Source organism: Erpetoichthys calabaricus, chromosome 11 (assembly GCF_900747795.2).
Source record: "Erpetoichthys calabaricus chromosome 11, fErpCal1.3, whole genome shotgun sequence".
In the NCBI taxonomy this organism is placed as follows: domain Eukaryota; kingdom Metazoa; phylum Chordata; class Cladistia; order Polypteriformes; family Polypteridae; genus Erpetoichthys; species Erpetoichthys calabaricus.
In genome coordinates, this window is record NC_041404.2 from 39808702 (window position 1) to 39826395 (window position 17694).

General features: G+C 41.6%; 1 protein-coding gene across 1 annotated transcript in view; it reads left to right on the forward strand.

Moving 5' to 3' along the window:
- The window catches only part of ltc4s (leukotriene C4 synthase), a 63696-nt gene that overhangs the window by 30703 nt on the left and 15299 nt on the right, over positions 1–17694 (forward strand). Inside the window, exon 2 of the mRNA XM_028812989.2 lies at positions 14111–14210. Coding sequence (XP_028668822.1) covers positions 14111–14210 — 100 coding nt within the window. The remainder of the gene's footprint in view (positions 1–14110; positions 14211–17694) is intronic.

Here is a 17694-nt window from a genome sequence, read left to right on the forward strand (position 1 = left end):
TGGATGGAATCTGCTTTAGGAATCTTTGCAACAAGGTCGACGACGTCATGACCGCCTACAAGCTGCTACATGTACTTCGCTATACAGTAAGTGTAAACTTATCTACCGATTTCATATTGCTTAGCAGTTGTCCCTGTTTTTAATAGAGTAAAGGGTGAGTTGTAAACAATACAGGGAGGGTTTAAAAACGTCCAAATACACGTTAAATAATTAAATAAATAGGGTGTCCCTACTTTGCGGAAATTCAGTTATCGTGGTCGGCCTTGGAACCTATCTCCCGCGATAAGTGAGGGATTACTGTATATACAAATGATTTAGATAGGACTATAAGTAACAAGCTGGTTAAGTTTGCAGATGATACCAAGATAGGTGGATTAGCAAATAATTTGGAATCCGTTATATCATTACAGAAGGACTTGGATAGCATACAGGCTTGGGCAGATTTGTGGCAGATGAAATGTAAAGTATTACACATAGGAAGTAAAAATGTTAGGTTTGCATACACAATGGGCAGTCAGAAAATCGAGAGTACACCTTATGAGAAGGATTTAAGAGTCATAGTGGACTCTAAGCTATTGACTTCCCGACAGTATTCAGAAGCCATTAAGAAGGCTAACAGAATGTCAGGTTATATAGCACCTTGATGTATGGAGTACAAGTCACAGGAGGTTCTGCTCAACCTTTATAACACACTGGTGAGGCCTCATCTGGAGTCCTGTGTGCAGTTTTGGTGTCCAGGCTACAAAAAGGACATAGCAGCACTAGAAAAGGTCCAGAGAAGAGCGACTAGGCTGATTCCAAGGCTATAGGGGATGAGTTATGAGGAAAGATTAAAAGAGCTGAGCCTTTACAGTTTAAACAAAAGAGTTTAAAATTATGAAGGGAATCAGTACAGTGGATCGAGACTGTTATTTTAAAATGAGTTCATCAAGAACATGGAGACACAGTGGGAAACTTCACACAAACATTAGGAAGTTTTTCTTTACACACTTGGAATAAGCTACCAAGTAGTGTAGTAGACAGTAAGACTTTAGGGACTTTCAAAACTTGACTTGATGTTTTTTTGGAAGAAATAAGTGGATAGGACTGGCGAACTTTGTTGGGCTGAATGGCCCGTTCTCGTCTAGAGTGTTCTAATGACTGCGTTGATACAGGACTACTTTTCTGCAACAGCTGCAGAACATTTTCAGTTATGTTTATTTAAAACCTACATGAGGCATTGTAAACTAGAATTTTTTTTTTCTACCAGGAGTGCCCTGGGGTTGTCTGCCAGACTGGGTGGCCTCCAGTTTGTAAATCATTGATACAGAGAATAAAATGAAGTATTTTTTACACCCATCATAATTTAAATTATGTGAAAATTGTAGCAATTGTAGGTGAGCTTCCACTTCCTCAGAGTGATATCAGATATTTTGTACTCCTACAAGAGCCCCTTTGTTCCAAAAAGTAACTAAGTAGGTGAAGCTTCTCCATTAAGTTCTTTGGCCAGTTAATACTTAACTTGTTATTATCTCCCATTTTGCTCAGATCACCTTAAAGCAGAATGGCCCTTTTGTAATTGATTTTGAAATGCAACAAATCTAACTGCACATATATGTGAGCTGAGTCTACTGCATCATGCCCGGCGACCACTGCGGAGTGCTGACGAGTCTCTACCACTGATAGCTACCGGTGTCGGTCGTTTTCTTCTCCATTAAACCATCCTCTGCCATCTCAGAATCAGAATTCATTTTATTGGCCGGGTACACTAATGTGTACTAGGAATTTGTCTTGATAGTATTGGTGCAGCACACATGTACAATACACAATACAAAGATAAATATAAAAAGATAAAATATAAAGCAGCACATAAGGGTGATATGGTGCTCAACTGGAAGAATCCTAACTCTCCTATTCTAAGTCACTGTGGGTAACTGATGTTATATATTATTTGAAAATGGAAAAAATCAAATTCTCACTTAGAGAATCTGTGCAAAACTTTTTCAAAACCTGGCAGGATCTAATCAACAACATTTTAGAATAAGCATTTAAAGCACTGAGGAGGCAGATTCTCTCCATTGTTTTGTTTTAACTTTTATTTATCTTTATTCATTTATTAATTTATCCATTTACTTATTTTTACTAGTTTAAAATGTTCCTCTGCTGGTCTAGCTCTCTTTCTCATGGGTGGGAGTTGATTTGCTTCGCACCTATTTTTGTAAAACTTGACTTATTTGTTAATGTTATTTGATTTTAATAAAATCAATAAAATCCCCCCCCCAAAAAAAAAAGAGAGATAAAGTAGGATTAAAATGTCCAGGTAGTCTAGCAGGGAGCTATACAGATATACTGAGTAGAAACCCTGACCTGATTAACTGCACTGTTTAGGTGACATGTTGTTTTAGCTTTAACTGCACAAACATGTCTGCTGCAGGAAAGTCTCTGGAAAGGGTGATGCCCTGGGTGAGTCGGATCAGCAATGACTTCCTTACCCTGGACTCACGCAGGACTTGAATGTGTGGTAAGCTACTGCTTATGACCTTTTCACAGGTTCTGATGATATGCTGCAGATTAACTTTAGCCTGACTTGAGGCAGCACCAAACCAGACAGTTATAGATGAGCTCAGAATGGACTTGATGATGGCTGTGTAGATCAGTATTGCTTGGATGGGGGTGTGGGGGGGGGGGGGGGGGGGGCTGAATTTCCTCAACTTGCACAAAAATATTATTCTCTGATGGACTTTTTTAACATTGTATGTGATGTTATTGTCCAACTTAAGGTTTTGTGACAGCACAGTGCCTAGAAACTTAAATGACTCTGTCATCCCAAAGGCTGAGCCATTTATAGCAAGTGATAGGTGACCAGGTGGCTGTTTACTAAAAAGTGTAATCTTCTGAGTTTTTTGAATGTTAAGGTCCAAATTATTATGGCTGCACCACAATGACAGATGTTCCACCTCTTGTCTGTATATGGACTCATCATTGCTTGAAATGAGGCCTGTTAGTGCGATATCATCTGCAAATTTAAGAAGTCTGACAGACGAATCGTCAGAGGTACAGTCATTTGTATAAAGTGTATTGTATTGACCCCCTTCTTTTTGACACCCACTGCATGCCCAACCTACCTGGAAAGGGGTCTCTTTTTGAACTGCCTTTCCCAAGGTTTCTTCTATTTTTTCCCTACAAGAGTTTTTTGAGAGGTTTTCCTTGTCTTCTTAGAGAGTCAAGGCTGGGGGGCTATCAAGAGGCAGGGCCTGTTAAAGCCCATTGCGGCACTTCTTGTGTGATTTTGGGCTATACAAAAATAAATTGTATTGTAATAATAATAATAATACATTTTATTTATATAGCGCCTTTCCCGGTCGTAGAGTACTGTAAGATGAAACGGGAGCAGATCAGCAAAGCGAATTTAATATAATCACGGAGACAGATCATCCCGAGGTCCTAGATTGCCAGGCACAAAGAAGTGCTTGTAGGTTCTCATCCCGTGATCCACAGACTCAGCTGTTCCCAGTCAAAGTAGAGTCCATAAAATCTGTAAATATAATCCAAATCCATACAATTCGAGTCAGCTGTATCCACGAACTATACGTACAATAAAAGAAATAAAACAAACGTAAGAAAGTGTAGAATTAGGCGAATTTTGCGAAAAGTGTTGTTTACAGGGAGGAGCGGCAACAACATGCGTGCGCCAGCGTCCCCTCACTCTGGCACTCAATTGTATTGTATCATCTTCTTCCATATCTTCCTGTCCTCGTCATCTTGCTCTGTTACATCCACCATATGCATGTCCTCTCTCACCACATCCATAAACCTTCTCTTAGGCCTTCCTCTTTTCCTCTTACCTGGCAGCTCTATCCTTAGCCTCCTTCTCCCAATATACTCAGCATCTCTCTTCTGCACATGTCCAAACCATCTCAATCTCACCTCTCTGACTTTGTCTCCAAACAGTCCAACCTGAGCTGACCCTCTAATGTCCCCATTTCTAGTCCTATCCATCCTCGTCACACCCAATGCAAATCTTAGCATCTTTAACTCTGCCACCTCCAGCTCTGTCTCCTGCTTTCTGGTCAGTGCCACCGTCTCCAACCCATATAACATAGCTGGTCTCACTACCGTCCACTACTCACTCTGACAAAATGAAACAGGTTTGATTGTGTCTTTATTCCTAGGGGAGGCCTCTGTGTGCCAGAGAGCAGACAGCCAATCTGATCATCTGAGAGTATAATTCATAAAATGCAGCAATAAGAAATGAGGAGCTCTGATGTTTTGGACCTCACAAACAGAAGAGAAGCTCATTGTTCTGGTGTCTCATGTTTTAAGTACCATTACAGAATGGAAAAAATGGATAAAAGGGCTGAGATTACGTCTGAACTCACTGTTCATAAAGCACGGGCTCCGTCAGGTAGCAAGCTATTGGCAGGTATGAAAAAGGGTGAGCATGACTGTGCTGGAAAGTTGGCACTCAGTTGGTAAATGTGACATGCCTAATGATTTTCATTTGTTTAAATTGTTATGGTTCAGCAACAAGAATTTCTACTGCAGTTGGCAGATCTGACATACTCCACAACTGAGAGTCATTTAGTTTGGCATTGGCTTTGGATGTATTCACACAATAAAGGTGGGCACCCCCCCCCCCCCCCCCCCAATCCAGTGTTGTTTAAGGAGAACTGCAGATGAGCCCTAATGTTGACTGCTAAGAGGCTGATTGGTCTGTCTGTGGCATAATGGCAGCCCTGAGTCAAGTGTACCTGACAGCAAGGGGAGGCTTCGTGTGATATTTGGGGGGCTAAGTCCGGCAAGATGAGCTCCCCTGGAGCAGGGCCGGAGTTACAGTACGCTACTGTTTGGAGCTACCAGAATTCAGAATTTTCAGTAACAAGCATTTCCCAGCAACATTTAACACAAAGCTAAGCAAATATGTAAAACAATAATACAATGTGACAATACCGACTCAATGAACCGATATGCAGGGCTGTCCTAAGAGCGTCATAGGCCCCCAGGTAAAGTAATGCGCTGGGGCCCCTGTTGTGATCGCAAAACAGAAACATACATTGGCATCAGAAACATCGTGGGACCCTGTGCTCCTGGGGCCCCCGGCCAGTCCCCACTGTGCCCATACGTTAAGACAGTCCTGCCTATATGTTTAATATGGCGTCTTTCATAGTGAGCTCACACACTTCACAGTGTGCTACTCTGAAAGGGCAGAATCATGACTGAGGGAAGGGGAAATATGATCACAGAGCATTCTAGAGATGATCTCTAAGAACAAACACAAGGCGATGAGGAGCTGTGTGGCCTCAAGCAGCTGGAGGGCCTCAGGAATGATGCAGAAATAAACAAGAAGAAAGTGAGAAGAACATTCTTCCTTATAAAGCTATAAAAAATCTCTCGGAGGAAGTGGCAGTACTGCTTTTCTTTAAAAAAAAAATAGTGAGAGATACACCCTTTTAAAACACATGTCGTCGTGATAAAGAGCAGCGGTTTGGCCTTTCATTGGAAAGTGTCAACTGGCCTTGATATTGTATAGCTCCTGTCACCACAGGCCCACCGTGTGCAACGTGGAGGGAGCAGACCTCCATGGAAGGAGATGACGCCGCTGTTGATGGCATGAACAAGTGATGTTTGGGTCAAGGCCTTGGCATTGCTATTGGTGGACTGGAGAGGCTAAACCATCCAAGGCCATGCTATTAACTGGGCAGGGAGATTCCAGGGGTCACTTCCTCATTTCTTTATTCCCCATGTTTAAAATTGTATGAGTTTGTCATTGTGCCTTGTCGTCTGTTTTTGCTACATAAACAGCCTTGTTGTTCAGGCCAGGATACGAAATCATTTTGAATTAAATTTGTCCTCCTTGACTGAAATCGAGGGCGACACGGTGGCACAGTGGTAGTGCTGCTGCCTCGCAGTAAGGAGACCTGGGTTCGCTTCCCTGCGTGGAGTTTGCATGTTCTCCCCGTGTCTGCATGGGTTTCCTCCCACAGGTTAGGTGCATTGGCGATCCTAAACTGTCCCTAGTGTGTGCTTGGTGTGTGGTGTGCCCTGCGGTGGGCTGGCGCCCTGCCCGGAATTTGTTCCTGCCTTGTGCCCTGTGTTGGCTGAGATTGGCTCCATCAGACCCCCATGACCCTGTGTTAGGATATAGCGGGTTGGGTAATGACTGACTGACTAACTGAAATCGAGGGGCACTATATAAATAATATACACAAAATAATTCACCTTATCAAAAGGATAAATAGCAACTTAGCCTCATCAATAGCATTACAGTGCCTTTAAAAAATATTCAACTGCTTGGAAGCTTTCAGATGTTATCTTTATACAACACTGAATCATGATAGATTTAGTTTGGCTTTTTTGATATTGATCAGTTGATTGTTTAAACTCAAAGTGAAAACAAAATTGTCTAAATTACAAATGTAAAACTCAGAATAATTGATCGCAAAAGTATTCAGCCCTTTCAAGTCAGTATTTACTAGTTGGCAGCCATGAATGCACAGGTCTCCCTCTCTCTATTGGCTTTACATATCTACACTTTCTCTCCATTCTTCCTTGCCATATGTCTCAAGCTCCATCAGGCTGCATGGGGTTCGTGAGTGAACGGCCTTTGTCACGTCCAGCCAAAAAATCTCATTTGGACTGAGATCTGGACTCTGACTTGGCCTCTCCAGGACATTCACATGGTTGTTTTTAGTCCATTAAATTTGGCTTTATGTGGGGTTGTTAATTTGCTAGAAAAGAGATCTTCTCCCAAGCAGCAGGTTTCTGGTAGACCACATTTTACCCTCACAAGCCTTCCATAACCTGTTGCACACAAGTATCCCCAACCTAATGATCCTACCACCTCTATAATGACAATGTGCAGTGTTTTAAATACGGCATTTAGTCTTACAGCCAAAAAGTTGAATTTTGGTCTCATCACACCAAAGACCCTTCCTCCATCTGACTTCATAGTCTTTGATGTGCCTTCTGGCAAACTTTAGCCAAAATGTCATTTACGTTTTTTTTTTCTCCTGTAAAGCTGTGAGTGGAGAAGCACCCGAGTGACAGCTGCTGTATTCATAGTCTCTCCAGTTTAAGCCACTGTACCTTGTAACTCTACTCTCTCTTAGTCTTCTTCTTGCACAATCACTTTGTAGATGGCCTGCTTTAGTCAGATTTACTGCTGTGCCATACTGCTTCCATTTTTTAATGATTGATTTAACCAGATGCCTAGGGATATTCAGTGACTTGGATATTTTCTTCTCTCCGGCCCCTGACTTGTATTTTTCAATCCCGTTTTCATGGAGTTCCTTGAAGTGTTCTTTTGTCTCCATTGTGCAGGTTAGACCACCATATTGATTCACCACAAGTTGGCCCTCCCATATTCAGGTGCATTTATAATTCAGTCAATGGACTGAAATAATTCTGGGACTTCTAAAACCAGTTGCTGATTTAGGTGTGCCATATTAAAGGACACCAAAATGTCTATCTATCTATCTATCTATCTATCTATCTATCTATCTATCTATCTATCTATCTATCTATCTATATTGAATCTGATTAAGTCAGTGTTTGTGTTGAAATTAATTACAGTAATCCCTCGCTACTTCGCGGTTCACTTTTCGCGGATTCACGACTTCGCGGATTTTATATGTAAGCATATCTAAATACATAACGTGGATTTTTCGCTGCTTCGCGGGTTTCTGTGGACAATGGGTCTGTTTACTTGCTTCCTCAGTTGGTTTGCCCAGTTGATTTCATACAAGAGATGCTATTGGCGGATGGCTGAGAAGCTACCCAATCAGAGCACGCAGTTAAGTTCCTGTGTGCTGCTGATTGGCTCAGCGACGGAGTGTTGCATTAACCAGGAAGTCTCATCTCACTCATTCATCATTAACGTGCTAATGCTTCAGGGGCCGTGTCCAAGCACCAACAGAAGATGCAAATGATTGCAGAAAAGGTAAAAGTTTTGGATATGTTAAAGGAAGGGAACAGCTACACCACTGCAGGACATCGATTCTCTTTATTTAAAAAGGAGGAAAAGCATATAAGATCTACGGCCGCAGTGTCCTTTAACCAGGGTGCAAAACGAGTTGCAAGTGGACGTGATAAGGCAGTAGTATGGATGGAATCTGCTTTAGGAATCTTTGCAACAAGGTCAACGACGTCATGACCGCCTACAAGCTGCTACGTGTACTTCGCTATACAGTAAGTGTAAACTTATCTACCGATTTCATATTGCTTAGCAGTTGTCCCTGTTTTTAATAGAGTAAATGGTGGGTTGTAAACAATACAGGGAGGGTTTAAAAACGTCCAAATACACGTTAAATAATTAAATAAATATAGTGTCCCTACTTCGCGGAAATTCAGTTATCGCGGTCGGCCTTGGAACCTGTCTCCCGCGATAAGTGAGGGATTACGGCAGTACATTTTCCTTAATTTTTCAGTTAAGCTGGCACTTAAGTCTTCAATCTGCCTCAAGAATGATTTAAGATATGAAGAGGTAGGGGAAGTGACGGCGAAGGTGGTAGGGATGAGAATGGCGCCCGTACGCATGCACCACACCGCCGGCCTGCTGGCCACTACCGAGAATTGATTCTACAATAAAATAAAATAAAAATAAAAAGAGAAATAACCTTGGAGGTCAATCATCACCCCGAAAGCAGATAGTAGATGTCACATAGTGTATGAGTACCAAATTTCAGGTCAATAGCTCAAACGGTTTGCAAGCTACAGGTGATTTAAAATCCTGGACATACAAACGAAGAGCCACGGTAGCGTATTATATAAGAAGAAAGTGATGTGTAAGACTAAAAAATGTTTGTTTTTTATTAGTTGACACACTGCACTTGTATTGTATTGTAATATTCAAAAAACAATTAAAGTTCTTTTCTGGACGCTGGCTCTCATCTCATTCTCTTGGGTGGGGATTGAATTTTGCTTTGTTGGTTTGCATTGTTAAGTTTGACTTAGTTATATGGAATGTTATCTGCTTCTAATTTAAATTAAAATCAACATAAACAGTAAATAAAAATAAAGTGAAATCGCAGTGGATCACGCTAGGCCATATGATTTATTTCAAGAACAGTTTTTCACGTGGCATTGCACTTAACATTCTCTAAGAATATATAAAAGTATGCCATGCCATCCTCTTTGCATGTGTTGTTCTATAAAAGTCACCTTACGCTGAACTCAAACTTCTCATTTTCAAGGATTACTCAACATCAGGTTAATATCGAATGTGCCACACAGGTCATCTCATCTTTCCAGTGTGTTGTACTGCACTAACATTCTCTGTGTTGGTAAATAACAAGAAATCAGCTGCAATGATAAAACTGCACAAACACCCCACTCATGTTGGCACAGAAAACAACGGGGTTAAAATCACGAACTGAGCCTGACAGTCTGGGTGGGCCAGACGAGCTATAAAATGAAATTGCATTCTTTTAGAGTTGCAACCATAATGCTACATATTAATATCGTAATCCCAAGTCAAATATCGTGAGATTACCATAACACATTTAAAACTTTAAAATTACAAAATGTTCACAAGTATCATTAGTGATATTTAAATGACAGAATACCGTATTTTTTTTTTTTTAGTTTGCCAGGCTGCTAAATAGGTAAGGTAGGATCAAGCATGAGTCAAATGCATACCAAAAGAAATTTCTCAGTCCAAAAAAGTTTGTTTTTTAAAAAGAGTTTCTTGAACAGTTCAGTTCTCACAAGAATAGAGAAAAGTTACACACGCAGAATAAAAGGCAAAAAAGGAAAACATATTTCTTCTTTGAACTTAACTTTTTCTTGTTCACCTTCAGTTGTTTTATATACTTAATACTTACAGTATGTTCTATATGTATGGCGCTGCATGTTTAATAAGAGCAGGTTATGTTACATACAGTACAACTGGGCACAGTTTGAGACTGTGTGCCCTCCATGCCCAACTTACAGCAAGGAAAGTCACTAACTGAGAGCACTCTGTAGTCAGAATGACAAGAAATAGTTAGAATATTCCACGTCAATTCAGCTTTTGGGAGTTCTAATAGAACCTCCCATAGCCTATGCACTAATATACAATTAGGTCCATAAATATTTGGACAGAGACAACTTTTTTCTAATTTTGGTTCTGTACATTACCACAATGAATTTTAAATGAAACAACTCAGATGCAGTTGAAGTGCAGACTTTCAGCTTTAATTCAGTGGGGTGAACAAAACGGTTGCATAAAAATGTGAGGTAACTAAAGCATTTTTTTAACAATCCCTTCATTTCAGGGGCTCAAAAGTAATTGGACAATTGACTCAAAGGCTATTTCATGGGCAGGTGTGGACAAGTCTGTCGTTATGTCATTATCAATTAAGCAGATAAAAGGTCTGGAGTTGATTTGAGGTGTGGTGCTTGCATGTGGAAGATTTTGCAGTGAACAGACAACATGCGGTCAAAGGAGCTCTCCATGCAGGTGAAAGAAGCCATCCTTAAGCTGCGAAAACAGAAAAAACCCATCTGAGAAATTGCTACAATATTACGAGTGGCAAAATCTACAGTTTGGTACATCCTGAGAAAGAAAGCAAGCACTGATGAACTCAGCAACGCAAAAAGACCTGGACGTCCACCAAAGACAACAGTGGTGGATGATCGCAGAATCATTTCCATGGTGAAGAGAAACCCCTTCACAACAGTCAACCAAGTGAACAACACTCTCCAGGGGGTAGGTGTATCAATATCCAAGTCTACCATAAAGAGAAGACTGCATGAAAGTAAATAAAGAGGGTGCACTGCAAGGTGCAAGCCACTCATAAGCCTCAAGAATTGAAAGGCTAGATTAGACTTTGCTAAAGAACATCTAAAAAAGCCAGCACAGTTCTGGAAAAACATTCTTTGGACAGATGAAACCAAGATCAACCTCAACCAGAATGATGGCAAGAAAAAAAGTATGGAGAAGGCTTGGAACAGCTCATTATCCAAAGCATACCACATCATCTGTAAAACACGGTGGAGGCAGTGTGATAGCTTGGGCGTGCATGGCTGCCAGTGGCACTGGGACACTAGTGTTTATTGATGATGTGACACAGGACAGAAGCAGCCGAATGAATTCTGAGGTGTTCAGAGACATACTGTCTGCTCAAATCCAGCTAAATGCAGTCAAATAGATTGGGCGGCGTTTCATGATACAGATGGACAATGACCCAAAACATACAGCCAAAGCAACCCAGGAGTTTATTAAAGCAAAGAAGTGGAAAATTCTTGAATGGCCAAGTCAGTCACCTGATCTTAACCCAATTGAGCAGGCCTTTCACTTGTTGAAGACTAAACTTCAGACAGAAAGGCCCACAAACAAACAGCAACTGAAAGCCGCTGCAGTAAAGGCCTGGTAGAGCATTAAAAAGGAGGAAACCCAGCATCTGGTGATGTCCATGAGTTCAAGACTTCAGGCTGTCATTGCCAGAAAAGGGTTTTCAAGCAAGTATTAGAAATGAACATTTTATTTCCAGTTATTTAATTTGTCCAATTACTTTTGAACACTGAAATGAAGAGATTGTGTTAAAAAAATGCTTTAGTTGCCTCACATTTTTATGCAATCGTTTTGTTCACCCCACTGAATTAAAGCTGAAAGTCTGCACTTCAACTGCATCTGAGTTGTTTCATTTAAAATTCATTGTGGTAATGTACAGAACCAAAATTAGAAAAAAGTTGTCTCTGTCCAAATATTTATGGACCTAACTGTATGAGGAAAGATTAAAAGAGCTGAGCCTTTACAGTTTAAGCAAAAGAAAATTAAGAGGTGACATGACTGAAGTGTTTAAAATGGTGAAAGGAATTAGTACAGTAGATTGAGACTGAGACAATAAAGTGAGTTCATCAAGAACATCGGGACAGAGTTGGAAACTTGTTAAGAGTAAATTTCGCACAAACATTAGGAAGTTTTTCTTTACACTGAGAACCACAGACACACAGAATTCCATAGGTTAACAAGTGTGGTAGACAGTAGGACTTTAAGGACTTTCAAATCTCAGCTTGATTTTATTCTGGAACAATTAAGTGGATAGAGCTGGCCAGCTTTGTTGGTCTGAATGGCCTGTTCTTGTCTAGACTGTGGTAATGTTCTAATGTTTGTAGATACCTTTGATATGCAAATCCTGCAAACTGAATGAAAACAGAAAAATCGGGAGTTCTGTTCTCCTGGTTATCAGTGTCCATGAAAAGTTTGTTGCAGTTTAACTGTTTCGTTGAATTTGTTGTTAATTGTTTAGTCAAGCCTGACTCTTTGTGACCTGTTGGGCTTTAGCACTCCAGTCCTTCACTTTAGAAACTGCCTCTCTGAGTTCCTTCCAGGTCATATGCTTTGGCTCAGTAATGTTGTCTATCCATCTCTGTCTCTGTCATCCTTTTTAGCTTTCGCCTTCACTTTCCCCCAATATGAGAGTCTTCTGTAAGGCCTCCTGTCTTCTGATTATGTGGTCAAAGTGTTTGAACTTTCCTTTGACAATCGAACCTTCCCTTGATATGTCTAGTCGTATTTTTTGATTTGTTGGATGTTCTTACTGTCCAAAGAACTCTCAGCAGTTTTCTATAGCACCAAAGTTTAAAGGCGTTGATTCTTTTGTATTCATCTTTAGCAATAGTCGAACACTCACGGCCATATATCACTTCAGGAAGCACCATAGCTTTAACAGTACAGGTCTTTGTTGACAATATCATGTATTTGCTGTTTAGTGTCTTGTCTAAATTTTTCATAGCTGTCCTTACTAGAAGCAAGTGTCGCTTAGAAATTTTGGAGCCAAGGAAAACCCAATTTGTTACTGCTTCAACATTCTCTTCATCGTTTAGTAAAGAATTGACAGGAGTGGTTGACATAATCTTGGTTTTCTTGATGCTGAACAGAAAACTAGCTTTTTCACTCCCTGGAAGTGATCCTTCACAGTGCTGTAGTCTGTACGGATGCAATGCTTAATAAAGATGTCCTAAATTGAGGGCAGAGAGGTCCCACTGATCTTTTCTGCCACGTTCACTATCTGACGTTGTGATCAAAGACACTGCAGTTCCCAAACCACATGGTGATGCAGTTTATCAGAATGCTCTGAAAGGAACCAAATTGAAGCAGGTCTACTGAGCCAATATTATTTATATTATATTACATTATTTATAATATATTATATTATTTATAGTCAGGTTAGGTCAGGTCAGGTTGGGGAGCATGCACTGGTACAGCGCATTGCCGCACCCACCACAGGACGAAACAGCTCAGGATCCTGGTTGCCCCCCCACTCCAGTCGGACACGCGGTCCAGTCCCACCCTATGGAAATGACCCTCTATCTGCTGCAGCCAGGTATCACGTGGGCGTCCCCTTGTCCTGTTCCAGCCACTTGGGTCCTCAACAATGAACACCCTCGGGGGAATCGCACCACATGGCTGTAGTGCCGTAACTGATGCTCCCTCACAATGCAGGTAATGTGCCTTATTGGAGACTCTGTGACCCACCGCTCATTCGACACAAAGTCAAACCAGAAGTACCCAAGGATTCTCTGAAGAGACACAGTACCAAAGAAGTCCAGTCCAGGTCACTGGATAGCATCCATGTCTCACAACCATATACCAAAACAGGGAGCACCAGGACTCTAAAGTCTTGGACCTTCGTCCTTTTACAAAGATATCAGGAGCACCACACACCCCTTTCCAGTGACCTCATGACCCCGCATGCTCTGCCAATCCATCTACAGATTTCATAGGAAGAGTCACCAGAGACATGAATGTCACTGCCGAGGTAAGTAAACCTCCCGACAATCTCTCATTGTCTCAATCAAGACTAAAAATGGTATTTGGTGAGACCAATGACCAACACAGAGAAATGTCAGAGTACAAAAGCCACCAAGTGCAAGACAAATCAGAGACAACAAAAAAAAAAACAGCTGGTGTCTGGACACCTACAGCCCAACTATGCCACAACAAGAAGTCACAGCTGGGGCTTGTCTAGTTGAGAATAGGATAATTTAGTTCTGATAACTGAGACTTTCTGGACTTCATGTTATTGCCTCACTCACTGAGGATCCTGAGAACCCCACTCCCCAGCATCCTGATCAGCTCTGAGTCACAAAGCTAAGAGGCAAGGAGTTCTAGCAGGAAATCAATGTTTGTCTTTGCTCTTGTTTGCAGCCTACTTCTCTTGGCAGGTGATCTATGCTCGGAGAAAATATTCAGTCCAGCCACCAGCCACGTCTGGTCCACCAGAGTTTGAAAGAGTCTTTAGAGCCCAGTAAGTATTGCAAACCCATCATAAAGGTTCATTTTGTCAGATTGGCAACATCTCCTTAAAATTGTGTTTGGCTTGTCTGGATGCATCAGTCTGTGTGTCGAGGGGCTGGCACGTAAGATAACATTCTCATGGGTGAGTGTATTATGGGGGGAGACCCACCACTGGTGGACAGAAGGACAATATGCTTGGGTTAGGAAGGCTTGGTGAGCAAATAAAGCATACAAGCACAACAAAACTCAAAAGACAGATGAGTAAGGCCTGATGGGATAGTCAGGGCTGGTGGGTAAATGAAGTCTCAAAGGCGTGTGGTGCCTAGTGAGTGAAGACTGGCAGATAAAACGAGACTTGTTGAGTGAGGCGTGGATTGTGAAGGGTGCTTTGCAGATGAATGAAGATTGGCAGGTGAGGAAGAATTTGATTTGGTGAATGAAGTTTGTTCTGCAAGTGATGATGGCTGTCAGGTAAAAGAGGACTTGATGAGTGATATCTGACAAATTAATGAGGCTTAGCAGCAGTGGGGGATTCTACAATGGATATTATAAGTATACACACCCCTGTTAAAATACCAGGTTTTGGTGATGTAAGAAAATAAAGCAATATAAATCATGTAAAATTACAACCTGTGGAAGGAGGTTTGAAAACAAATCATAAACCACTTAGGGAAAAAGTCTAAACCAAAGACTACAAAAATTGGCTGCATAATTGTGAACATACATACATGAATACTTTCTGTCTGTTTGGGTAAGAATCAATCAGCCTGGGACATCTTGACTTGGCAGTAGTCTCCCATTCTTCCTTGCAAAAATGCTGTAGAATCATCAAGTGGCCAGGGCATCACCTATGCACAGTCCTCTTAGGACACCACACAGATTTTCAGTTAGTTTCAGGTCTGGCCTCTGCCTGGGCCACTCCAGAGAATTGATCTTCTTTTGGTGAAGCCATTCCTTTATTGATTTGGATGTAGCTTTGGATCATTGTCATGCTGAAAAGTAAAATTCATCTTCATTGTGATCTTCCTAGTAAACGCCTGAAGGTTTTGCACTAAAACTGGCGAGTATTTGGAGCTGTTCATGATTCTCTAAACCTTAACTAAAGCCCCAGTTTCAGTTGAAGAAATGGTGCCACCATCATGCTTCACCGTTTCCTTCTGATGATTTGCCTCATCAGACCATACATTTTTCCACATAGTTTGAAGACATGGATGTATCTTTTTCCAGTAACTAACTGGGCTCAGATGCTTTTCTTTGTGAGGAAAAAGGCTTCTGTCTTGCTGCCCTACCCCACAGCCTAGACATATGACAAATATGGGTGTTTGCTGTCACTTGCACAGAGCAACCAGTACTTATCAGAATGTCATGCAGCTCCTAGATAGATAGATAGATAGATAGATAGATAGATAGATAGATAGATAGATAGATAGATAGATAGATAGATAGATAGATAGATAGATAGATAGATAGATAGATAGATAGATAGATAGATAGATAGATAGATAGATAGATTCTTTATTAATCCCAAGGGGAAATTCACATACTCCAGCAGCAGCATACTGATAAAAAACAATATTAAATTAAAGAGTGATAAAAACGCAGGTAAAACAGACATAATAATTTGTATAATATTAACGTTTACCCCCCTGGGTGGAATTGAAGAGTTGCATAGTGTGGGGGAGGAACGATCTCCTCAGTCTGTCAGTGGAGCAGGACAGTGACAGCAGTCTGTCGCTGAAGATGCTCTTCTGTATGGAGATGATCCTGTTTAGTGGATGCAGTGATTCTCCATAATTGACAGGAGCCTGCTGAGCGCCCGTCGCTCTGCCACAGATGTCAAACTGTCCAGCTCTGTGCCTACAATAGAGCCTGCCTTCCTCACTAGTTTGTCCAGGCGTGAGGTGTCCCTCTTCTTTATGCTGCCTCCCCAGCACACCACTGCATAGAAGAGGGTGCTCGCCACAACCTTCTGATAGAACATCTGCAGCATCTTATTGTAGATGTTGAAGGACGCCAGCCTTCTAAGGAAGTATAGTCGGCTCTGTCCTGTCTTGTACAGAGCATCAGTATTGGCAGTCCAGTCCAATTTATCATCCAGCTGCACTCCCCAGGTATTTATAGGTCTGTACCATCTGCACACAGTCACCTCTGATGATCACGGGGTCCAGGAGGGGCCTGGGTCTCCTAAAATCCACCACCAGCTCCTTGATTTTGCTGGTGTTCAGGTGTAGGTGGTTTGTGGCGCACCATTTAACAAAGTCCTTGATTAGGTTCCTATACTCCTCCTCCTGCCCACTCCTGATGCAGCCCACGATAGCAGTGTCGTCAGCGAACTTTTGCACGTGGTAGGACTCCGAGTTGTATTGGAAGTCCAATGTACATAGGCTGAACAGGACTGGAGAAAGTACAGTCCCCTGCGGCACTCCTGTGCTACTGACCACAATGTCAGACCTGCAGTTCCCAAGATGCACATACTGAGGTCTGTCTGTAAGATAGTCAACGATCCATGCCACTAGGTATGAATCTACTCCCATCTCTGTCAGCTTGTCCCTAAGGAGCAGAGGTTGGATGGTGTTGAAGGTGCTAGAGAAGTCCAGAAACATAATTCTTACAGCACCACTGCCTCTGTCCAAGTGAGAGAGGGATCGGTGTAGCATGTAGATGATGGCATCCTCCGCTCCCACTTTCTCCTGGTATGTGAACTTCAGAGGGTTGAGGGCTTTAATGTTCCTTTAATGTTTATGTAGGCTTTTTTGCAGCCTCCCTGACAAGTTTTCCTCTTGTCTTCTTATCAGTTTTAGAAAGACGTCCTGTTCTTGGTAGTGTTACTGTTGTGCCATATTTTCTCCACTTATTGATGATTGTCCTTCCTATGCTCCATGGTATATCTAACATCAAGAGTATTCTTTTGTACCTCTCATCCCATCAGTACCTTTCAAAGATGAGATCCCATTCATGTTTTGAAAGCTCTTTGTGGACCCTGGCATTGTTAGTAGGATGCAACCAAGAAGATGTCTAGATAATTCTACAGAAGTAGTGAAACTTTATTTGGAATGTAGCAGTCCCATTGAGCTCCACTGAACCTATTTGTTTGTGAATCAGTTTGTATGATTCACTAAAAAGAATCATACGAAAAAAGCCAATCATTTGCCTCCAACACTATGGCTGGCACAAGAGAATTCACTTTAGTCAATAAGAGCTGGTCAAAGCTGATGACACTATCAGTAAAGACTGGAAGATGAGTGAAGTATTACAGCTGAGTGAGGTCTGGACAGACAAGTGAGGCTTAGCTGCTCGCACAATAAATAATAAAGCCTGGCGTGTAAGTGAGGATTGACAGATGAGTGGAGTTTCAAAGATGACCGAAACCGAGTCAATGGCTGGGAAATATTAGACAAAAAAGTACTTAACTTGAATAAGTGAAGCATGGCAAGTGAATGAGTTGGAGGACTAGACAGAGTAAATCAGGCATGGCAAGTGAATGAGGCAGAGAG